Genomic DNA, 26855 nt, shown 5'->3' with positions numbered 1-26855 from the left:
ATCATCCCCGGATCTCATTTTTTTTTTTTTTACGACGAGTTAAAGCTTTTAAGAATAACAACGTATATATATATAACATAACGTTTTAGCCGGTTCGCTTAGTATTATCTGCATTGTACGTTTACGGCGTACCTAAACGTGGATATTTTATTAGACGGACGCATTTTATATGTATATATATATATATAAGTATAATATAGCAGCAGTAATACTCACAAATGAAATAGTAGTCTTGTCCCGGCTGAAATTCGAGTCCACCGGGCTGAGGCGTGAACGACCGGAATGTTATGGTGACGTACATAAGTTTGTACGGCTTGTCGCAGTACGCTATGATTCTCGGATTGGGATTAGTGATTCGGCACATATCGTATTCCTCCTTGGACACCTGGAAACGAAAAATGGGCACCGTTTTAAAATTATGTAAATGTATACGCGCGATGCGAAGATTATTAAATAGTATTCTATAGCGCTATGTATACGTATATATAGCTATAGTTAGGTAAATACAACCGCGCAATACAAAACGCGCGTTTGACGGAAAAAAGTTTTCTCGATTATATTATATACGCACGCGAAAATAGTTATACAGACGTGAAGATTATATTGTTTTATTTTTACGGTTAATTAATTTTTATTTTTGGCAAACGAGTTAAAATCTCATTTACCGACTACGATTTCTGGTTTTGAAACGAATTTTGTCGAGGCGCATCCGCCATTGTGCTCCGGTGTTTTGTTGGACGCTGCAGCTTTTTCGAGTGTACCGAATAATATTATATTGTATGTACAGGGATCGTGTATATATATATACATCGCAATGGCGTTTTTGATAGAGAAAGAGTAAGAGACGGATAGAGACGGAGAGAGACAATATATATATATACAGCTCATCAGTGCTGAAATTCTCCGCCGACGATGGCAAACAAAAACTTGTAAATCGGCCGCGGCGGCATTGTGCTACAACAATAAAGTCGGTGGCCGCCGTCAATTAGCCGGGAGTTTGAAAAGGCCGAAAAGTTATACGCGCCGCGGCGACGACGAACGCCATTGCTATTAATGCCAAATTTACCACTCGGCTGACGCGCTAGCACAGCGTGTGCAGCGCCGCTTCACTGTCTTACTACGTCTCGGCCCGCAGTTATATGGTCCACCTGCCCGAATCCCACCACCGCCGTCGCGGCTACCGCTATACCGACACCACCGCCCTAAACCGCCCTTCCACTACCGCGTCACCCACGCCGGCGGCGTTAATAAGAGAGCCGTCGAAATCGACCGAGTCAAAGGTCGTCTTGGCGGCTGCAGACAATGGTCCTATTGTCCGCCACCGCAGCGGATAAATAAATAAATAAAATATGATAATAACAAAAATAATAGAGTATTATAACGTACAACGATATTGGCATAAGTAAACGCAGAAAAAAAGGAGTGCTGCTATTATGTCATCACAACTGCTATATAGTACATTATTGGCGTATTGCGAAACGGCGCGATTGTCCGCCGCCGCGGCGTGTGAAAGCTTTCCGAACTCGAGATAATACGACGAGCATTACCCACCCCGGAAATGCGCCGATGTATTACGAAATTTGAAAAATCACCGTCCTCGCGAGTTTTTTATGCGCATACGTGTACCTGCCCCCCAAGCCGGATGAAACGCGACCATTTCTCTGTTTGCGAAACACTCGATTATATTATATGCACGAGAAATAAATCTCTGCACGGTCGCAGTGACGCCGCTTCAGTGATTATTCGAGCAGGTCTATGAATCGTCTTAGATAATATAGTCTAACAACTACTATGATAGGAATAAAAGGTGTGATGTAGAATATAATAATATATAATGTATATACTCACGTTGTAAATGATGTACTTTTCGGCATCCGACTCGTGCGTCCCCGGTGCGTACACGGGACACACGATGTTCACTTGGTCGTATTCGAAAGGCTGATTTCCTTTGTTCACGTCGATTATGTGGTCCGTGTTGTCTATCCGGAATCTGAAACAAAATCGTTTACGAGGTTAGTTACGAGATTTCTCCAAGAGTTCGGTCGTTTCATGGTGTACGCGCGCAGTGTATGATTCTCGTAAAACATAATATCAATGTTTTCGAAAATATTTTTTTTTCACATGACATATATAAAAAGTCTTTACAAAACGATTTGTATAATATTTAAAATGTGATGAACGGATGAGATGGGTGGCCATGGGGTACCTCGCAAACTCCACGATTTCACTGCTCATGTATACACAATAAATATACCTACGGCCGTATACGCGAGGAGACGAAATAGTGAGCATCAGGTTAGAAAGCGGATATATATAATATAGTGTGATCGTTCTACATAGAGTCCATTGTTGCTGTGCACTGTGCACAATATATTATATTAAACATATTATACAGTGCGTGTTATATTATTTACGCGAACCGTCGGATCACGGCGGCGGATTACTGGAGGTATAATAATAATATACTCCGTACAAGCATTGTAAATCCAGTACACCTGATCTTAATATAATTGTTAGTTAATAACATTGTGATACGCGAGTAGGTATACAATATATATATCTAAGACGACTAAACGCAGATACGACTCAAGGAGAGTTCTGAGTATTGCCTGTTCTGTTTACATCGGTATCGTCATTTATGACGTGTACTATTCAATATTATTATACTAAATATACGCGAATTTTCACATATTAGTATTGTCGGTATAGAGATTTCTAATAATTCTATAACAATAATATAATATCACGGGTCGGGCGACGCTCTACGGCTCCCGCCGAGCTTTTGACTCTCCGTCACATCCGGCGGCGTTGACATGGCACAAACCATACAGACTCATCCGGTTTGGCCGTGATATACATACAAACCATGTCAATATGTCATATTAATTATATTATTCTATATTCTACCTATTTACAGTTTCCGTTGTGTCTACCGACGCGCGATCGAAGTCCCGCCAAGCGAAGCATATTATTTCGTATTAATTTTAATCTAACAGAATTCTATGGGAGCAGACGATATCACAACAGTCGTTGTATTATAATATTATAATATGGCGGTGGAGATATTTACATTCCTCACGACCATTATTATTTGTCTGTAGCCGCGCGGACGATACCATAAACTTTCTTGCCGGTCCTTAACTTTATACAACGATTGCCGTGGATCGTGTACACGGTGGTCGCTGCAGCGCGCGTGCATTATACGGAAGAACGTAAAAAATACATAAATGTTTATTGCTGTTATTATTAAACGACCATTTGCAGTCTCCCATTTTCGTCGATAAACGCACAGCCAACAATATTTATTACACGCACACACACACACACACACACACACACACACATATATATGTATATATATATCGAACCTACGTGACGCGTAACGCGACCACCGACCGAATATATAGGTATATTGTACGCAAACGTCATGATGGGTGCCTGTCTATAAAATATGGTACGCGCGATTGAAGAATGTGTCTGGTCATCATTTGCCAGGGAACGGAGGACGTGTATATATAGAATATAATAATATAATGTTATATTATATTACGAGCGCGGGAGACGATCGGACAGCTTGGACAACGGCGGCGGTCATAACGAATCGATTTGCCGGCGCGGAATACTTTTTTCTCCTTCAGTTTTTTGATTTTGTTTTTATTGTAATATACATAGACCGAGAACATATTGTTGGTGTATGTGAGCGCGCGAGTGCGTGTGCATTACGGGCGTCATATGAAGACGACGGACGAACCGCTATGGTGCGGTGCACAGTCGTGTTTGACATCGGGGATGATGAAAAAAAAAAATGTTTAATAATTTAAAATCACGACGACGAATATATAGTTAGTTTGGTTATCGACGGGAAAAGCGACGATAAACGGCTGCAGTCGCTGCAATTGCCGTGAAACTCTATAACAGTGTTACTGAAACACAGACGGTCGTTTTTTAACAACTGTAGTAAATGGTAAGTGCCTTAAAAACAAGCGCTCGTTAACGAGTAACAATATAATGACGAGTCGAAGCGATAGTGAGATAGGTATAGTATATTATACGACGACCGGACGTATCGACGTCGTTATTCTTCACACAGTTCGCCTTTGGCGCGGTGTGATTATTGATCGGAAATAATCATATAGTCTGTATATATATATTTCTGATCAAATGCTGTTGCAGCGCAGTTAACCAAACACCGTTGTAATAATGACGAGCGCTAAATTATTTGTCCCGCGAGAAACAATCCTTCTGTCGCCATCATACTACTCTGCATGTACACAACTGTATAATATATCATACACCAATGTAGGTTATATACAAATACGCTATTTCGGTATTACGCACCGTGCGCGTTCGAATCACGTTTCGAACAATTTTTTTTCCCGATCGAATTATTACATTGTCGTCGTTTCGGTCTACGTATTGCACGTGTGTACCGTCAACATTTTCAACTTTGTCGTGTATTAGCTATTCGTATTACATAAACCGTGATGTTACGTCGTAAACTACGATATTGGAAAATTTGAATCGCATTCTTTCGGGCTGCGATTTATTAATCGTGATATTTAAATAAATATACGGATAAAAAATACCTGCGACGTCATCGCGCGTGAAACGTTCGAGTTTAGTCAAAAACGGTGAAAACGATATGATGGTCGTGACTAAGAAAGAGGAGTTCGTGTATTAAGCGCGCATTTGCAAATAGCATATAGCTTTCGGAGAAACAACCGGAACGCGTATATAATGTTTATTATGTATATATAATGATATATGTTTTCGAAGCAGTTTTTTCGTCTAAAAAACGAATGAATTAATAAAACGACGCTCTAGAAATAGTATAATAGTATAATTGCAGCCCCGCTGGTACACTCGTAGGTACGTACGAATCCTGTGCACGGCTCTTTTCGAAATATATTTTTAGTTTCTTTACCCCCGAGCGATATTTATTAATATAATATATTATTCGCGGAACGACGAAAACGTAAACCATAATTCCTAAAGGTATGGAGAGCCATATGGGTACTTATGTGTAAAAAACGTATAAAGCCGATTTCGAGAAATACATAATAATAATAAATAATACACAATATAATATGTATGTTCGGACGATAATCGGGGCGGTACCACCGGTCGAGGGGATATACCACAACCATACAAGAGCACACTACGTATATATTATATCATATTATAAAGGTGGCCGACGATTATAAAAAAAACCGATATTATTATCATTATCTATTATGTATCCCCTTGACCACATGCGCAGCCGTCGTTCGTGTTCGATGTACGAGTATTTTAATATTATATATATATATATATATAGTGGATGTGGTTGTCGGCGGCGGACATGATGGGGGAAACCTGTGAAACTCGCTGAACGTATCGAATGTCCCCCTCGGTGTGGTGTGTAGGTATATATATATATACATATAAACAAAAACTCGCGGTGGATGTTTTTTTCGCTTTACGATGAGTCTATATACAGAAGCGGGCTGTGTAGGGTGAGTGCGGAAAGGCGCTCCTGCAGCTCTAACCACCGCGGTCCGATGTTATGATTATGGCGGCTACGGTTGTCGAGATATTATGGGCGGTCGCGTCCGGTTACCGCCCTTCGCGCGCCTCGGCGATCGTATTCCGAGATTCGGAACGTATACATTATTATAATATTCGCCACGTCGTATTGTGCGTATATATATAATACACGGCTATGGACGTATATGACGCGGAGGAACGTTCCGCGCGAAACGTTACACTTCGACGACGGCCCGACGATACAGGGTGAGCTGCGGGGGGATGACGGTGCCGTGCAGGGGGGTGCGTGCAGTGACAGTCGCACTGCGCGTTACACGATACATTATTATATGCACACTCGACGGAGGCGCTATACGTATATTATAATATGGTCGCGGGGTCTGGGGACGGAATGGCGGCCATTATTTAGCGTGCGAGTGACGGGCAAGGTGGCGCGGTGTCGGTGGTCCGACGAAGGGGGATGCTAAGGAGCGGAGAGACGCGAAACGAAAAAAAAAACCCCTAGGAAAATGATGGTGTTGATTAAGTGTGAAAACGAAGGGTTGTAGGGCGATCTCTCCAGTGTTCCAAAGTCCTACTCCAGCGGGCGTGTGCATATACATATATATATAACGCTGCAGAACATCGTCATCGCCGGAGGCTTTGGCACCGCATATATTTGTACATAACTTTATACGGCAAGTACAAGACCTATCCCACCGTTGCAGGTACAGCAATCATATATATATATATATGTGTATAATATCATACGTAGCAGTATACCGCGACGTGTGTACGTATGTTATTACATAATAGCCGAGTCGCCGGGACGATGGTGAAAGCAAAAGACCGAGGGTCGTCGGACTTTTGTTTTCGTTTTCGCGTAGAAACAATTAGAGAGGAGAGCTTTCAATCGACGCCGGCTGTAGTGACCCCGCGCACGTGCACTGTATGCACATATTATTCACATATGCACTTCAGCGTAGGACGCGTCGTCCGCACCGCTGTAGATACTATATACGTACACGGGGGTGTATAGCCTATACCTCTCGCTATATATGCGTTCTATGATATACGCACTATTATAATATTATATGTGTAGGTATAAAATAATGTGTCCTATACTCGTGTGCAACGATCGAGAAATATTTTCCCGGTTCAAAAAAGAAATAATAAATAAACGCACCCATTACATTACCATTATTTTTATTATTAAATTGGAGAAAGGCGACGGACTGTGTGTGTGTGTGTGTGTGTGTGCGTGTACGAAAAGAGAGCGAGAAAAATTACTACTATACAGCGACGTACGTACTCGTGTATAATATATATTATAAATGTACTTGTCGTCAATTCACGCGTATGTACCCACTTTTGACGCCGTATCAACACTATATGTACAATATAACCTATTATAATACGGGTACTCTGTGCAGTGCGTGAGCGTTTCGAGAACTTTTTACGCGTGTGCGTCATTAATGCTATGTGCATGCGGTGCAGCGGGACCGATGCATTTCGTTAATGAGTTTTACGCGCCGGTATAATAACGTAATAATAATATTATCATTATTAATATTATTATTATTATTATTATTATATTGCTCGTTAGCAATCGAAATCATTCGCACGAGGAGGTTCCTCAGTACATTCTCGTTCATTATAATATGCAATATATTTTATATGACGCGAATCGTCGTCGTCGTGTGTGGGGCGAAGAATCGATCGACGTATACCTTACACATTATATTATTATATTGCTTGTATAATGTGGTACAGTGCACTCGTGTTTATTATATATAAGCAATCCGCAACTTATATACAACAGAATATCATTGGTGCAATTATTATATGTAATATATAATAATTGATATGATTGTGTTTTATCACGAGAAAAATTCGAAAAAAATACTCAAAGGTTGTAGAGAACGATGAAATATTCATCCGTACCGACCGTTGTGACGATAAACGCGTTCGCGCCTAGCAGTTACCCGATACGGTTATCGCAATTATACACACCACTTTTCCTCTTCCAACTCGGTACAAACTTAAACCTATACCGATCACGGTCGCGCCCCATCAGCAGCGCACACTTTCTACCGCGAAGACAAGTAGAAAATACAATGCGTCGTTCGGTATATACGCATTTGCTCGCCGTGTAGGTGCACACAGCAACCATTATAATATAATATAATGAGATCTTTTGATTCGGGGTCGCAGCACTTTTCTCACCACAAAAGAACACCGCGAACTCGAAGTTCACCGTTTCTTAAAAAAAGTAATTCGCGGATTTATAATTGTCTTTTTGTAATTACCTTATATACTTATAAGCTCGTGGGTTTGAGCACGTTTAGAGTGTATATATGTATATTATATATATATAGAAGGTAGGTAAAACCTCGCTAACCGAGAAAAACAAAAGAGGACAACAACTGCCGCAGCATCGGAACAGACGAAAAAAAGAAAAAACTTTCGAACGCCGCGACACACCGACGCCGCGGTTCGCGTTTGCCCGGGTTCGGCGTGTCTTCTCCCCGCGCGTTCGGGTTCAACGATCGCGCGGCGTAAATCGCTGGACGTCTTTGCGCATTCGAATATTACCATTATTAAACATGATATAACGTAAGTATACAACATTATTATATATTATAAGTGTGCCACTGCGGTTACCCGCACCGCGGTATACATCATATCGACGGGCATAATAATATTAATATTATAATATGCGTGTCCGGACTCGACGAAAATATTATAAAACGCAAGACAATCGCGATTGTTATACAGACGACGACCATCGACCGCCCGCCTATATATATTATATACATTACATTATATGCGTTGTGCAGCGCCGTAAATGCGCGTATATTTGTTTTGACTAGTTGCCTATACCCCAGCTATATGATGCATTACAATTTACAACTAATATAATATAACAAGTACCTATACGTATTGCCGTCGTGTATATGAACGCGATTAAATTCGAATCGAAACGCTCGAATTCATCGTTTGCTATACGTCAATGTTATCGCTTTAAATATAATATATTATATTGGTTATGTTTGTGTCTGCGAGAAAAGTTAAAATACTACAACTTACGAGTAAATGAAATGAACAGAATTATTTTTATTCTATTTACTTTATTTATACTCGGGTACTTCGAGAATAGAAAGGACGACTTTTAAAAACAATATTTTGTTATCTTATTATTATTATTATTATTTTTATTTTTTGTATATAAAAATGATATATTTTATCTCATAATACTAACCAAGTTATGTGGTAGTATACTTGTTTGATCTCTAATGAACAATAAAAAAAAGAAAAATGAATCTCGTTGTTCACTTAAACATTTTTATATATTTTTTTTTCGCTGCGATTGTTGTGTCGTTCGAGCGATGCGATGCGAAAAAGTCGCCGGTTATTGAAAAAAATGAATAAAATTCAAGAAAAATAATATTTGTAGAACGAATAACAACGCTTCTTTGGCGGCACCGGGAAATAAACTATAATTCCGCAATTCCCAGTGTGCCGAACGTCAATACGCAAACCGACGTTCTTTTTTAGACTTCCCGCGAGAGGACACACTACGACGACGACGACGACGACGACGACGTCAGATTGCTACCGCGGGACGGACGGACCCGCGATGGCCGGGCGGGCGGCGGGATCGGCCGGAAAATAACTTTTCCTTCGACAGTGTATACGCGCCGCGCAGGTATTATGGTCGGGCCGAGTGCGGTGCGGGCGGTGATGGGGAGGGGTGGCATACGCACACACACACACACACACACACACACACGCACAGACGCATATAAACACGACAAAAAGAGGCCAACCAAGCACAAAAGCTGATTAAATATGATGACGGAGCGCCCCACACACACACACGCACATTTATATTATATTATACATGTGTGTGTGTGTGTGTATTACCAGCGAGTCAGCCCTGCGGTGCGCGGGGGGCGGTCGGGGGGGACTTTGTGCGGATGGCGCGCGGGGGGTGGGGGGCACGGGTTGCGCCGAACGGCGAGGGGACACAACAATATGAATCACTGTCAGTGTCAGATTTCACTAGGCGGCGGCGGCGACCATGTAGAGGAGGCGAAGGGCGCGCGCACGTCCGCGCGTATGTGTGTGCAAGACTCGCGAGCCGTCAACCGTCAGCCATTACGCCGCCATTATACGCGCGCGCACACATACGCGTACACACACGAGAAACGTACCCCTCCGCCGCGGTGTCGTGTCCCTTCCCCCTACCGGCACCGCCGCGTCGACCCCCTTCGCGCCACGCAGCTGTTGTACGTGTGTTCACGTGCGTACGCGATACCCCCCCCCCCCGACGGTCGTCTATTGTGTATATTGTGTTATATTAGTGCGTATGTGTGTTTTGTGCGCGGTGACGGCGGTGCCGCCGGTAGCGGAGCGGGGGGGGACGGAAAAAAGTTTTCCGTCAGAGTGCCGCGGGCAATGATTAAAAAACCTCAAAACTATTAAGCAAATTACTCGTGTACAGCGGATCGACCGGAACGCGCCTGGTTCGCCCGCCGACGCTCGCGCGGGATCGGCGCGACATCTGAATTATTATCATCGTCATCGTCATCACGACATACGACGACGACAATACGCGCGCGCAGTATATATATTATGCTATTTTTGTTTCGCCGTTTATTCAATTCCGCGCGCGCAATAGGTATATATATTTGTTTCCTGTTACATCACGCACAGGCGGTATATATACGAGCCGCACGCGTGTTCCTGTACCTATACGTAATGTAGCATACCTTAATCCCTGAAAAGTATATATAACACACGGGGTAAGGAGAAAAAACGCACCATTTAACGTGATTGCAAAAAACGGTAAACACACGTTTTACTCGTCTAAATAAATGTGATAAAAAAAGGGGGTAAAAAAAAGAAAAGAAAAAAAAACCATTACTTAAATGTACATATAATACATAACGATGCTCGCGGGTAAATAACGACGTTCCTACAATAATAATAATAATATAGCTTCAGCCGGCAATAAAAATATTGTCTATTACGTATTGTATATAAAGAGAAGAGATGTTTTTACATTGTCGTACATACATATTATACATGTGTATGTATACGCATCATGCATATTACAGGTAGAGGTACATCAAATAGGTATATAACATTAATAATAATGCGTATAATATTGTCTGTGTGTAATTACCGCGGTGGCCTCGAATTCTTCGTTTATCGAAAAATATTTTATACTCCGTCCGCACAACAATACGAGACCAGTACCCCTCTATACTATACCACTCCTCCCTCGCCTCATTCGTTCCATCATTTCCTCGGCAACAATACGATATTATATATACGTAGGTATACGAGTGCGCGCGCTCGCCTTTACATAAAATATTATTATTTATCATTTACGACGGATCCACGGCGATACTCGAACGTATATCGTATATAATATACGAAATAATAATATATAGAATATCGTCGCGCACAAATGTTATATCATATATAAATACGGATAATTGGAAAATATGACATCGAACCTATAATATATATATATAATAATATTATAAAGTACACCACTAATACGCAACGTCCCCGGGGAGGTGTTGTCAGCGCATATATATATATATGTGTGTGTGTGTGTGTGTATACGCTCACGGGGATGGTTGTTTCACACAGGTAAACGGATTTCGATGCGCGCCGCCACGGGTTTGATGAATGTCGGTCGGTTACACGGTTTTCCACTAAGGCACTATTATTCATATATTATATTCACACACGCACGAATCTAATATACGAGTGTTATAATACATGTGTATAAGCGACAATAATAATGTATACAGCGACGCGTAATAACAGACAGCGCAGCAAGTATGAGGGCGGCGGAACGCGCGCGCGTCAATAAACGTCGTCGTCGCCGGTGTCGGTGTCGTCTACTTTTCGTATACCTACCGCACACCGCGCCAAATGCATTTTATCTGTCGAATTACGATAAACGTAAATTCGCAGACAACCGCAAGTCGCGTATACGCACTTTATATTATTATTGTCTCGTCGATTGCACCGGTCATATACGCGCAATTCAAACTGCACTACGCCTATAGAATGCAATACGTGCGCGTAACATATATATAATATATATAAAGAGTATAGGATTCTCCGTGTTATTGGCTTTTACGAATACAGTTGTATAGATATAGCGCGCAGAGGTGGTATATAATATATATATAATATACATTATTGGAAACGCTAACAGGATATTGTATACGTACATACACGTCGTCGTATATATTATAATATATATATATTAGTGGTTCAAAATTCAAATTTCGCGTCAATCCGATTGGTTCGTTCGGCCGCAATTTCCAGCGGGAAATTGATTTACACAACCACTCCTCCTCATTCGTTACCGAGAAAACGTAACGGCTATATATTATAAGGCATAATATTATGTTGTACACGATCGCACTCGCACACAGCAAACGATGGGGCGCATTTTGGACGAAGGTACGCGCAATAACTATACATGTGAGCGTTTTTTCTGCGTGGCGTGTAATCGTTATTTAAAAAAAAAAAAAAAATCAAATAGCTAACAGCATGTTTATGATCCGATAATAATAATAATCATAATAATAATATTAAAACCTACGTTTTAAAGTTTAACATAATACACTGCGGAACAAATGCTATTATAAAATATATTTTCCAGTGGTTTGCATCGAAACTATACACACAAACTGCAGACAGAGGGAAAAAATGCAGTCAATTTGGTCGTAAATAATTCCAATCTAGTTAAACGTGTTTTTTTTTTTTTTATCAAATAGCAGCAAAACATTACAGCTTGTAGGTATACGGAATAAGAGATTACATACCGCAATATTTCATTTCGTAAATATCGAATAATAATGAAAACGAAATAAACGTTTATCCGGTTAAATGTACTTTAATAGAGTAAGTACACGCAGACTATGGCTTTATGCAAATATGATTAACGGTAGAGAAAAAAAAGTAAACCACATTTTTGCGGTTACACTACTGCACGCGTAATTGCGGTGGTGTAAGATTAATGTAGTATAAAAGTGTACAGCGAAAAATAACTACCGGGATTATAAACATGTTCATTCGGGGCGCTCTTTCTCTCTCTCTCTCTCTCTCACACACACACACACTGTGTTTCGTCCTTATCCTGTGGTACAGGTTAGGTACACGTTGCATCTGCAATTGTGTTTTTCTCTCTCTCCACAGCGGATACTAAACTTTATATACATATATTTATATATTATACAAAATGTTTCATCGTTGCTATTGTTATAGTTATTCATTATTGCATTACGACAGCTTTTGTGGGAATTAAACTGTGTTTTTTACTTCGCTAATGTTACTGCGGAGCTATATATTGTGCGCATACCAAACATATATAATAATATGTAAACATAGATTTACTAATTACTATATGAATAGTTATTTCGATTTGTTTTCCACGGATTTTATCGTTAATTCGAGCCAACTATTTTACGTATTATCCCGCATAACTAGACTAAAGGCTTTTGGAATTTTAAAGTACATAATCTATATCACGGTCCACGAATGTATGAGTCGTTCAGTTCGTTTATTTTCTTTCACCAAAAGTTTAAAAAGCTCGGAAATTGGGTCAAGTAAAGTCCGCTTTTTTCGACATAATAATAAATTTGTATATATAAACCAATTAAACCGTGTATAATTATATAAATTTACAAGTTATAAATGGTTAGGACCGGACAAACTTAACGACAGCTCATTATGCCGGTAAGTGGTTGGTTATATAATATATTATATATTGTCAAAGAATAGCAAGAACAAAAATATATGACTTTTGCTCAAACACCTGCCACAGAAGTTCGATTCAATATAATATATTATGTAACAACCAAAAGTCGTCGGGTAAAATAAAAGTCAACTTAATATATATAGACGAGAGAGCGCCGCGCGTGCGGTTGAAAGAGTCGTGAAAATGTTTTTTTTACTTCGAGGACGTGTTATTTATTTATTTGGTACTGACAGTATACTGTCTGGATAAATAAAACAAATGGCGTAGAAGGAATAGTAATTGGGCTGCGCAACGGAATCGTTAAGTCCTTTCTGCGGGTACAAAAACAAAAAAAATAATAATAATCTACAATAAATGTACGTGGATATTGTACGCGCACGATTGCCGCGAATTGGACTGCTCTCGGCGGCATACCTATAACCTCCCCGATCGCGATGTGTGAGATATTCAAGTGCGCTCTTTTTTCTCGGTCAGAGGTTTTAGTTTTAGAAGTACCGCGCGGTATAACGAGTTCGCGTCGACACATAAAACCGAAAACGAATTTACTTTATACTGCAGCAGTCGTAAATATTTTACGCATATTTTGCTGTTGTCGAGTCACCGATCCCGTGTGCGCGGCAGGTCTGTATTACATATAGAATTGGTACTATTGGTGCACGCATGATATATGGCTAAGAGGTTCGTTCGAATCGGGGAAAGCATACACGAAATCATCGTATATGATACGTCACGGATTGCGATCATATTATATGGGTACGTCCTCATCCGGCCAAGGCTTCACGATGACATAATAACCGTCACTCTGGGCTCGGGGTTCTAATATATATATACGCATCGCATAATATACACCGACGTTCGACGTGTCGTAATTAATCATACGAGTACGCGTGATATAGCTTCTAAGTGATGGGGGAGGGAAAACAAAAAGCAGACAGTATACATTATAATATATCTGCGTACTACCTATACACATATATATATGATATAAAGTATATTCGAGTGGCGGCGCCGCGTATAGTAATACATATATATATATAAGCACACAATAATAATATATCGAGGAAACCGACCGCGGTGATGACGGGCGAGGTGACAAAAAAAAAAAAAAAATCCCGCTGGCGGCAATAGATCAATGTCGCCCCGGCAGTAATAATAGTCGAGAGGGCTGTGCGAAATGAATTGCGCACTGTATACACACATATATATATATATATATATCTACCTACCGTGCAGCAGCACAAACGGCGCGGCGCCTTTCTCCGGGGTGTCGCGTAACAATGCTTCACACACTTTAATGAACGGGCGTGTATAGGACGCGACGACGGTAATTTTTGTTTCGCGTATATTACGCGCTTGTTTGGCGCGGGACGATTGGAATGGCGGTAAGGCGAGGGAGGGGGTGGGGCTCACACACATGACTGTACACTCCATACCGGATATATATGTATACACACATCTAAGAGTTATAGTTGGTATGTGTGTATGTGCGTGGTATATAAGTACTCGGGTAGTCGTCGTCGTCGTCGTCGTCGTCGTCGCCGCCGCCGTGTAATGAACGAGCAGCAGAGACAAAAAAACGATGAAAAGTAATTACGAGCTCGTCTAGTCCGTACACACACACATACACACACACATATATATATATATATATATATGCACTTGCCCATATATATATATGTATGCTGGAGGGTCGCGACGGGCGCGCGAGAAGAGTAGTTTTGTTGAAAGTCTGAGAGCGATCGTAATTATTATCACGCACCTATATATTATATACACGATATTATGATATATTGTACATATCACACACACGAAGCTATTCTCAACAACGTATTTCATACACCCCTCACAATTTTTTTTTTTTTTTACTTATTCTCACAATTTCGTCAGGCGCCCGTTTCGAGCAATGATTTTTTCACACAATACGCCATATACAAGCACATCACGCATACTCACATTATTATACTACTATTATACACATAGGTGGATACAGCGGTGTACAGGTGTTGTACGCCATCACCTAGACAACTTCAGACGAATTCTATAGAGCTTTCTTTCACAATGCGCAAAAAACGTGACCATATAATAGCATTTGCCATAAAATATTAATCATGATAATAAACATCTTTCCGGCGGTCCACATATTATGTACGATACGTAAACATCATTTCGATACCCAATTTAAAGGGAATTCGATTTATTTCCACTCGAGCATAGACAATGCGACTACACATAGACCGTTGACGTTAACTCGCGCGTTGTAATTGCAAAAGCCAAACTTAGCATGACAACGAGACGTAATTTATGATAAACGGTTTTAAAATAACTTATAGGTACTACTAGTACAACGCACCAACGACGAAGCGATCGATTATTGACGGGTCGTGGTCTTGTAACAACACCGAGCTGTAAGAGTAAAGTTCGTCCCCCCCCCTCCCATCAATTAAAGCCTTTAAGGAATGACACATTATTCGTTCGAAACTGTTGGCGTAATTACTTATAGACCGGAAAATGAAATCTGTGGATGTGACAACTTAAGTCATCCATGCTTTACGTCATCACGCCATTTTCATATATTTCTTCGTACCTAGTAGGTCATAATATACATAGAACTGATAACCAAACTTCGATCACTGTTGGTTTGGGTCACAACACACGATATGTAAGCCTTTACCTTTAACCTATGTGTATATAATCTATAAATATATTATTATTATATACAATATACACCTTTTATCCGATGCGTGTAAACTACGATAACGAAAAACCACGTATTCCACCACCACGGTGGCGACGGCCAAAAGTCGTGTCGCTTTTCGTGACGGTTACCATTTTATTTCACTGGGCCGACGGATATTGCCGGATAACACGCGACGACTTCTCTCGCTTCTCGTGCACGTCTCGGTCTTCCGTGTGGCAGGGTTGAAATAATAATAATAACAATAATAGCGAGACGATTTACAGTTTTAAAATAAATAAATGTTTCTGTCTGTCGAGGCTCATACGTATATATATATATATATACCTACAGGTAGATGACGTCCATCTTGATATCCTCCGCAACAGTCGGTCGTGCGAAAACGCCGTTTGCGTTATATTATTAAACTCGCACGCCGTAGTGTATATTGACTACATCGCCCGGCTACTGGGTCAGATCAGATAAACATTATAATATACACCTATATACCGAAAGACAATGATGACCAACACATCTCGCTGCCTATAATATGTATTAATATTATCATAAATAATATATGTATAGAAGCCACTCTGACGCTGTACACCGCATACGTACCGCAAAAATGTAACAATATTTATCATTATTTTTTTGGTACGCGTATCGATGATGATATATGTACTCGCGTATATAGTATAAAATACTATACTATGCACTGCTTATTAGTTATTACATGCCATTACTATTATATTGCACATTATTATTATGCATTGTACGAGCGGCCATTTTGTGCGAATCCGTACGGTAATCGGATCGACCGGGTGTGGCGAGGGGGGGAAGAGCAGTGAGGGATTTCGACGCGCCGTGAGAATGAAAATATAACGCTTATAATAATATGTACGCAGGTATATCATTATATTATTATATACCATTGTGTAAAACATTGTTTTCCTTTTGTTTTACACGATTGTGGAATTAAATTATGTTTTTTTTCACCGTCGTTCACGAACGCAACGGAGAAAAAAATCAATTAGCGACGAAAACCGAGTACGTTTCTAAGTATCTCACGCGATAGACGTGCATAAACATATAATATATAATATCACACACTGGCTAGCATATTCATAAGTCGTATGTATTGTGATAATAGGTATTTGATAATGATTGCGACGGCCGTGGATAATCTGGGAAACCGAACCGACTGCAGATTTCGCGGCAGACACATAATTATTAATTTTTTCTAAATGCGGACCGACGCGCGCCGTTTCGTACACAGCGTGCACTGCACTATACGCACTATACAAAAATTATAATATTTTTATGTATCGTTTTGAAAACGATACCGCCGCACGTCACGAAGACTAAAACGCGACGGAAAAAACACGTAGGTACCTATGAACCGCACTGTACAGAAACTGCAGACGGAAACTAGACCGTATAATTATTATATTATTTCGTGTTTTTGCGTGCGTTTTGTCGGGTATTATAATAGGTACGTGGTTTTAATTTCATCAACCCGCGGCTAAATAATCGCTGGCCTCGTTATATAATATCGTGTAATACCCACATACAATAGTATGGTATAATATAAACTATAAACCTATACGCAGAAAATATCTATAATATGCGTGTTCGGACGTCTCCAGGCCAGGCACCAGATATATTATATATACAATAATTGGCCCTTGATGAGAGATGAAAGAGATTTGTGGGGAGGAGATACGAAAGCTCTAGGGAGTAAGCTGGGTACTCGTCCTTGTCTACCTTGTTCATGGTATAAAGTCATATTTGAAAACTGACTTTTGAACTTTAATTTTATAAATAATAAAATGTATAATTATTCTGCTGCATTAATGATAATATTATATAGGTATGGCGCGATTGATTTATAGACAATTGTCCCCGAGATATTTGTGTGGCGTGATTATGAATATCTATGACTAAGTGGGAATAATTAGATAACACTTAAAAGGAATTCAAAACACGAGTGGCAAGCATCGATAACAGAAATATTGTTTTTTAAGAACCAATAATATATAGAAGTAGGTAGGTATAGACAGTAATTATTATAAATGAAAAAAATATAATTCTATAAGTAAATGAAAACCCTAGGACTTGCTTGTAAGTAAACTCTTATACACTCGATTTCGCTATCGTAGGTACCTATATATATTATTGTATGCATTGCAAGCTGCAGCAGCATATAATGACGAACCGTCTGCACACAATAATTGCAGTCGCGCAAACAATAATACGACGTGTATTATATACGTACCGCAGCCATTTCGTTCTGTCCGACACCCCTTTTTAACCCCATGGCGGCCTAGACGTTCCATACAATATATAGCTACTCGTTAGATGAAACAAAAACAAAATACCAATTTGTAATTCTATAAGTCTACAAATAAAATGGCCGTCCCAGCAGTCCAACATGGCAGCCGGTCGAGGATTATGTTACACATGCGGCCTATATAGGTATATAATAATAGATGTAATATATGTAATAATAATATATAATGGCGCATTCGTCTCCGATTGCAGGTGATGGCCTGTCGCAGGGTCCGCAGGTTGGAATCCGCGTAAATCGTTGACAGCCGTGTGATGACGGGGGACGGCGGGCAACCTTCTACATCCCACCCCAATCGCACGTAACCCCCTGGCGACCAGCAGTTGGCCATATACGCGGTATTATGCGTAGATTTCGTACGAGTTTTCGATGGTAAAAAATTGAAGGGTACGAAGGGCTATTATTATTCACACACATTCATAGGTACGTATATATATATATATACAACGGAATAATAATATGGCGAGACGGGTTCGAGCTCGGTGATCGGGAAAACCATAGGCACGACAAAGCGAGCCCAACCCACCACTGTTATAGTTTACTCGCCACTTTCTAAAGGCCAAATCCACGAACAAACTGCGAGCGTATAGCTCAACAATGTTCAACGACGGTAATGTATTTTATTGTTTAACCTATTACGTATAAACGTATACCGCGGTACAAGTATTTTGATATTTGACATGTCGTCATCGATTTATTGAATATTGAAGTTTTTTGGTCCATATATTATTTTATTAAAATAAATAATTATGGTAATATCAGCAGACACAAAACAGAACTTATAATAGTTATAATAAGTAGCGAACGCTATAGGGCTAGCTAGTTCCAACTGGTCGCTGCAAGTATATACTATTATAACCGTCAACTGCATGCAGTGCCGGGTGTATATAAGCGTCAAACTCGTCCAAATGTCTAAGAAAATTAATTAGAATGACGAAAAATGACACCAAACCGGTTAAACGTGAAAAGTTCATTGGATCAATAATTCACGCGTAGATAGACTTAAAGCTCGTGTAATATGAATCCTACGACCGGTCAAGGGTGCGAAGCCGCAACAATATAGCAGCGATTTGCAACAATAATCACGTGCCGTTGCCCGCAGGAACTTGGGGAAAGTATCGCTAAGGTATTATATAGAGCCTCAGTATATAATATATATGCTCACATTCAATAACAGTATTGAATTGAATATATAAACACAGTTATTTAAAAAATACATTTTCTCGGTTTAGTGCAGAGTACCTAAAAAATAATGATAGTTTCATGTCCTTATAGGGATGGTTGAAATCGAGACGGGCGCTTTAGTGGCCGGGCCGGTGACGTAAGTGTGTTGCAGGATGATGCAGCGACCGACAGACTACGACTTTTTCCCACACAATCTGCGCTCGCGCTGGAATGCTTACGAAGATAAACATCGACGGTCCCGGGGGCGGCGGCAAAAGAATATGGCCCCGCAAATAGGTAGGTACTATAATATATAATATTATATTATAACGGCGATACAACAACGTACATATATATATATATAAACATATATCTGTAATATTATGTACTATATGCTTTAGACACGACGCGAGCGAGACGCTCCGACCGATTATCATCTCACCGAGACACCGACGGACGTCGCGGAAGGAAGCCCGCTGCGACCGCTCGATGCATCGAAAAGCCACCGAAGGTCAATAATACTCAATAAATTTACCAAATACGATTGACGTATTGCATTATAATATAATAATAATATGTGGTAACATACCGCGATATGAATATTATATAGTGATATATTCGACGACGGTGTTATTGTAGTTGTTAAAAGCGATCGCGTGTACATTTGCATAAACGTATACCGGCGGGATACGGATCGATGGTACGACGTCCCATCCCGATTGTCGGATTTATGATCGATTTAGACGTAAATGCATTTCGGGCGCTAAGTGATCCGCGACGCGAGTTGACGGTCGCCCGCCTGCAGACGCATCGGCGTGTTTTCCGTAATCGAATTCCGCGGCGCGGCGGCGGTTTATTCGGCGGCACCCTACCTTTACCTACCGCATCCTCCAGGACCTGCATCACAAACCACGACCACGTTCGTACACACGATGAACTCTCACTCTCCCTCTTTCGGTGCACACATATTTTCACGTACGTCGCTCCGATTAAAAAATATACCTTATACGATTTATACGGAATTAGTCGTTGATGATATTATATATAATGCCATAAGTATATGCTGCGTATAATTTGTTAGACTGCGGTTTTGGGCGTCGTATACGAGATACCGGTACGATATTATGTACACGCACCGGACGATCGCATGTCAATGTCTATTAATTGTTTTTACATCGAAACGCGACGTGGGTACGCGCGAAAAATACGTTCGAAACAAATATGCGAATTCTTAACGCCGGGTGGTTTGTAACACGCACCAACGATTGACGTCTCACCGAATTACGATCCGAAACGGGTTTTTTGTATTTTATTGTTTTTGTATGCTAAAAACGGAAAAAAAAACAGAAGTATCGTTTTTCTGAAAATTCGCATTTGCTGAAGTTTTTCGACAAATATAATTATAATACTCACTACTCTATTTGAAAGTAACTATATACATGAGTCAACGATTGTAAACAGCAACAAATCGAAAATATTATATAATTTATATATTAAATATTAATATGTCAATATGTCAGCTGTCAGGTTACTTTGGGTGGAATGATATAATTTTGTTATTTCATTGCTGTCAATGGTTACTGTATAATAGTAGGTATGTTAATAAACCTATAATTATACTTTATTGTATACCTAGTAGCTAAATACCTATATTTATATTATTCACAAATATAACTATGGTTCTTAATAATACAACTATTATAAAAGTTAAACTTAATAAATATTTATATTTAGTAGTCTTCTTTTATAAAATATTAAATCATTTTGCAAACCAATAATTAAATCCGATATTTATTGTGTGTTTATAATATTATAGCGGACGCTTTTTTTTTAAGCAAAATATAAAAAAATAGGCTTAATGCGCTAAAAACCTAAAGAAAATAATTCACTTTGAATACGATCAAAAAGATCTCAATAGCGGGTAGTAATTATTATAACGTTAATGTGGCCAAAAAAGAATTATAATCGGTACATATAATACGATAATTTACTCATTACCTATACGTTTAACGTAGGCGACGACGTTAGATGTATGTTATAGCTGCATGGCATTCGCGGATTGATCATCATCGACACAAAAAACATTATAAAACAGTCTGCGATAGTGGCCAATATAGCTATTTTATATACAACAATAAAATTACATATACCGCGTCATCAGCTATTTCCGTTTGCCGTTTGGGGGTGTCCTACTTTCTTGAGCGGAAAAAAACCGTTTCATTTGCATTTTTATTGCCGTATTAGATGTAACGCCGTCGAAAATTCGATAAACCAAATCGACGCGTTAAATGTTATTAATTATCGCGCGCTCGTTATAGGTACCTATACGCCGTTATAGAATATATAGGCACGCCTACCTACACGCGATTAGTAGATATACCTACGTAGTAACATATAATGTACCTACGGATCCTATAATGCAGTTAAATGCGATAATATTGTTATAGCGAGTATACATTATAGTAACTGTAATTCAATATAATTATATACACCATCGATGGTCGATGCACGAATTGCTACGTAGACAATTTATTAGAGAAAATAACGTTATTAAATGTTATTTTGTCATATGCAACTTATTAATAGCATATATAACTACATTATCGCAGTTCTCGATACCGGCCCCGCGAAATCATTACTGTCGTTAAACTTATACTCCATTACGGTATATGCAAGTTACAACCTCCAAATCTGAACGTAAACAACTCGTTAATTTTCGTAACTTTGAGACATTAAAACATTAAGACTCGTTAACGAATTCATTTTAATTAGTCGAATTATTTATCCGGGCCGGATGATTTTTTTTTCATTATTTTTTATACTTAAGTAAGCATCTCTTGGATTTCGCGCGGCCGGAGTTATTTTTTTTTTTAACGAGAATTTACTTAAGTGTAATTAGATACTTCGAAAACAAAATACTTCATTCAAACATAATTATTTTATCGTTTACTTATGTTATAATACTGTTCAACTTGCAATATAATCGACTCCAATAACTGGATGATGTCTTATAATATTAAACTAAACATTCGACCGAGTATACCGCCTACACAATGCAATAATAATACAGTATACGCATAAAATATGCACTAATTGCTTTTTACGAAAAAATAAAATCGTTTCTACAATTCATGCAACTGCGTTCTGAATAATCTATGTGACTTGACCTTTTCTTTTCTTATTTTTCTTTTGCACGAGCGCGTATGAATTTCATAATCGGTTTTATAAACGAAAATCTTATTATAGTATGTAAACAGCTGCGTGCAATAACGACCGTCGGAAAAATCTCGAGTCTCGGTAAGAAATATTATACAATTTATAATATTTAAATTCGATCGGTCGTTTGATATACCATAGTATAATAATATAATATACTATATAATGTGCATGCACTTATATATCATAATAATATCTAATCACCTGCAGGTGGCCGTGTGCTTATTAGTCGTGATATTTTTTATTTTTATTTTATCTCTCCCCGAACAAGGGCTCTATTAGAGTCGGGTGTGTTCGGCGCGTGAGAGCGAGACGCTCCGTCGACGATGGTAGTCGTAGCAATATTACTATGTATTGTACATTTGGCGGCGTAGATTGAAAAAAGATCCTTTACCGCCGGAGGACGTTGCGTTCTATTAGCGACGTGATTGATTAAAACCCGCGGCGGATTCGTCTCGTATGTAAAACGATTTTATTTTGTATGTACCTATGTAATAAAAATTAACAGCCCGGTGCCCAAAAAGCATAAGCTGATAAGCGCACGGCACTACAATTATCCGCATATACGCTCGCGTCCCGCATTCACGCCTACGTGCAATCGGGTACATTATTACATTCAGGACCAGGATTTTTTACTATTAAAAAAACCAAAATATCGAATAAAAATTATTGCTTGAGGTGATAAGTACAATATAGTTTAATAGTCCATTAAGGTGATTTTTGAAAAATAAGCAAAATAAAAAAATATAAATATGTATTTATTATTCGATAAATAAATGAAAACCTCGGTGGTGTTATCATATTATGCATATTGATATAAATTATAAAATGTTGTGAGACGAAAATTAGTTTCAAGAATAGGTATATGTATATCAAAATATTACTGTAAAAACATTAATATATATGTTTATGCAAAGTATTCATGTATAACAGAAATAAGCTCTGCAGTTTGTTCAGAATTTTTTAAAAAGTATGTAATAAATTATAATTACCTACTTGCCAAAAGTTGTGCAAACACGTGTTTGCGTACAAATCCTAACTCTGTAATTACGAGGGTTAGCATTAAGCATATTAAATCGTTTTTGCTTTTTGTTATCATTTCGGCAATAATATGATAATAATATTTACTATAATCACTGTGGTAACGGACTGCTACAGACTCGCGGTCGCGCCGTTCTTCTCGTAATATGTTACCTATTATTACTATACACGCGCGAATACGTAATTGTTTTTTGTTTAAATTTCTACCCGCATACAGACAATTGAAAAAGAAAAACGAGAAAAAAAATTGAAACAACAATAAAACACAAACACGTACAAAAAAAAAAAAAAATGATAAACGTAAACGCATTACTATGTGGAAAATATGTACATAATAAAAATGTCATATCATGCGCGTATAACATAACGTGTATATCTGTCTAGTGTTTTCTTCTGGCGGCGACGTTGATATCAGCATAATATTGCGTGTTATATGTATGCAATATAATAAAATAAGTATATTATCACAGTCGTGCGCACGGAGTACGCCATCGCTACACATTATGCGACTGCGGGGGAAAGGCCTCACGGCTAAAAGAAAACACAATATATTACATAGATTCAGTGTAATATTATTAAATTAAAAATTTCGTTCACGAAAAATGGACTGGGTGTTAAAGAATCCGGCGGATAGTCCGTAAAGCCCCGGTGCTGGCGAGAAGGCAACTTGTACTACAGGTCTTATATATAGTCAATAAATATTTTTAACCTGCAGCTATATAATGAATAAGTCTGCGCACGACAATGATGAGAATTATATTACCGCGATTTATACCATCATCATATTGTATTGAGTACGGGCGCCGTTTAAAAGATACGAATTGATATAGAATGTATTAATATTTCAATTTCAATATTATATTATTTTAATCGAGTGATATGGTTGATTATTGAACAACAGGTAGTGTACTATACTCATATTATTTATTTGACCATTTTTTTTTTTGGATCCACGTGTAATTTAATGTTATAATTTTTGGTAAAATGGTAAACCGGCTATTATAACTGTCAAACACCACTGACTTATCGTTCACGTAAGCTACTCGAATACTGGACTGATCAAATGATACGAAAAAAAAACAATAACTAAAATCACATACAAGGACACGGAATACGAGAAAAGTGCCAGGTTCGCAATAAAATAAAAGAACCTCCCCGTACAACAGGTACGTTATAGTATTATATACGCATATGGTAGTAGCCAGCAGGTATATAATATACATCGTATTTAATGCGCTTGGTAGATTACACGTGACACTGAAATCGTAGGGAACCGATTTAACGATGTTGTCGTCGTCGACGGCTGGGCCGGTCGGTGTCCTACTCTTGTTATTAATATTTTTGATCACGTTTTCTATAAGCAATACTTTAAGATTACACACACGCGGAGACCGATGTATGCGAATTTCACGTGAAACGGATATTGTTATTATCATCATCATCATCATCGTTTGCGCAGATGTATAAAATATTCGTTTTATATGGACTTGTTGCAGTCGTGTGGCGCCATCTGTACGGATTATTTGCTATACGGCTTTTAGTAGTTGAACGATTCGTGTACGGCTTACCTCAATAATATCATAATAATTAAATATTTAACGTGTACGGTGAATAATAATTAATAATATTGTAGACGGGCAAAGACTGCAACGTTTGATCGTTAACGATATTATCGGGCCACGTAAAACTAAAAACATAAGATTAAAGATAGTTGAACTATAAGTCAATCACTGGTATATGTGACATTATGTTTTTTATACACAACGATCGTTTTATTGCGTTTTTATTAAATTGAAACGCGTTAAACGCGAAATAATATAAACAACACTGACCGAGAGTTTTTAATTATACGTGTATTACTCAATTAGCGGCTAGATTTATGGCTATATCGTCGCGGTCACCGACGGTCAGGTGCACGGCCAAACTTATAAAACGTATATGATTACACGTCGTATTACAACGAATATAAATTGATAATTTATTGTGACTATATTATACGACGGGCGGTTGAACGAATAAATTGATCAATTAAAAACGAAAACCCAAAACAACAGTGCTAAAAACCAGTGTCGTTACCTCCCATGAACTTGTCTCTCTATATAATAGCACTGATGCAGTAACATACTGTGCACAATAAAAAAAAAAAAAAAAACAGTAATAATATTATACACGTGTTTGCAAATAAAAAAAACTAATCGAAATCGAACGCGCGTGGTGGATTTTTTTTTAATAATTTTCGCCAGAAGGGCGTATATTTTATATACGTAATCAATAATCACACATCATATATTACTACTTATTAATACCGGACACTATAAACGAACAAACTATATAATAACCGCTGCCACGTTCAGAATTTCGAAGTCGGTCACTGAATAATATTATATTATAGTGCACTACTACTCGATGTATAGACTATAGACGAATACAATATTTTATATGGTTAGTGTTGAGAAATATTTTGGTATTTATTGTTGTTTTTTTTTTTCGTACAGAATAGAACGACTGCAGAGAGAACTGAGCGCATCGATATTCGACAATCGTTGGGTTTTTTTTCGCGAGTGCCCATTTACAGAATCACCGTCAGTCTTCACCACTGAGTGGCAGTCTCTCGTTGTCGGTATTTCCTACGATCGTTTTTTTTTTCATTTTTTTTTTATTTAAGCCCACAGACAGACACAATAACGAAAGCAAATAAATACCAGAAATAATCAAGTGTCAATATTATAATATAATATTATATTGGAACCTATAACCTGCCCAGTGGTTATACGACCGGTGTTGCACAAAGCGATTCGTACGTGTATAATAATTCACACACACACACACACACACACACACACAGGCTTACGTTTACTTGCCATACCTAGGCGATTATTATTTATAATATAATTTTATTATGTTGTGCGCACGTGGGCAGCGATCGTAAACTGCATGGAAATTCGGCGCCCGCGACTTCGATAGAATATTATTATTATTATCATCATCGTCGTCGTCGTCGTCGTCGTTGTCGTGTAATAATAATATTATAATATAAGTGCTGCGATGGGTAAATTACTGTAATATATCGTCGACGACGGAGCTGCAAAACCGTCGTCGGACGGAGAGAGAGT

General features: G+C 38.8%; 1 protein-coding gene across 1 annotated transcript in view; it reads right to left on the bottom strand.

Annotated features, from left to right (window-relative positions):
• LOC132924341 (ephrin-B1) overlaps positions 1 to 26855 on the bottom strand; it is a 250009-nt gene that overhangs the window by 5475 nt on the left and 217679 nt on the right. Inside the window, exons 2-3 of the mRNA XM_060988577.1 lie at positions 1849 to 1990; positions 217 to 385 (exon numbers count right to left, since the gene is read on the bottom strand). Of these exons, the coding sequence (XP_060844560.1) occupies positions 217 to 385; positions 1849 to 1990 (311 nt within the window). The remainder of the gene's footprint in view (positions 1 to 216; positions 386 to 1848; positions 1991 to 26855) is intronic.

Source organism: Rhopalosiphum padi, chromosome 3 (assembly GCF_020882245.1).
Source record: "Rhopalosiphum padi isolate XX-2018 chromosome 3, ASM2088224v1, whole genome shotgun sequence".
NCBI lineage: Eukaryota > Metazoa > Arthropoda > Insecta > Hemiptera > Aphididae > Rhopalosiphum > Rhopalosiphum padi.
Note: the sequence above shows the minus strand (reverse complement) of the source record. Positions and strands in the feature narration are given on the sequence as shown.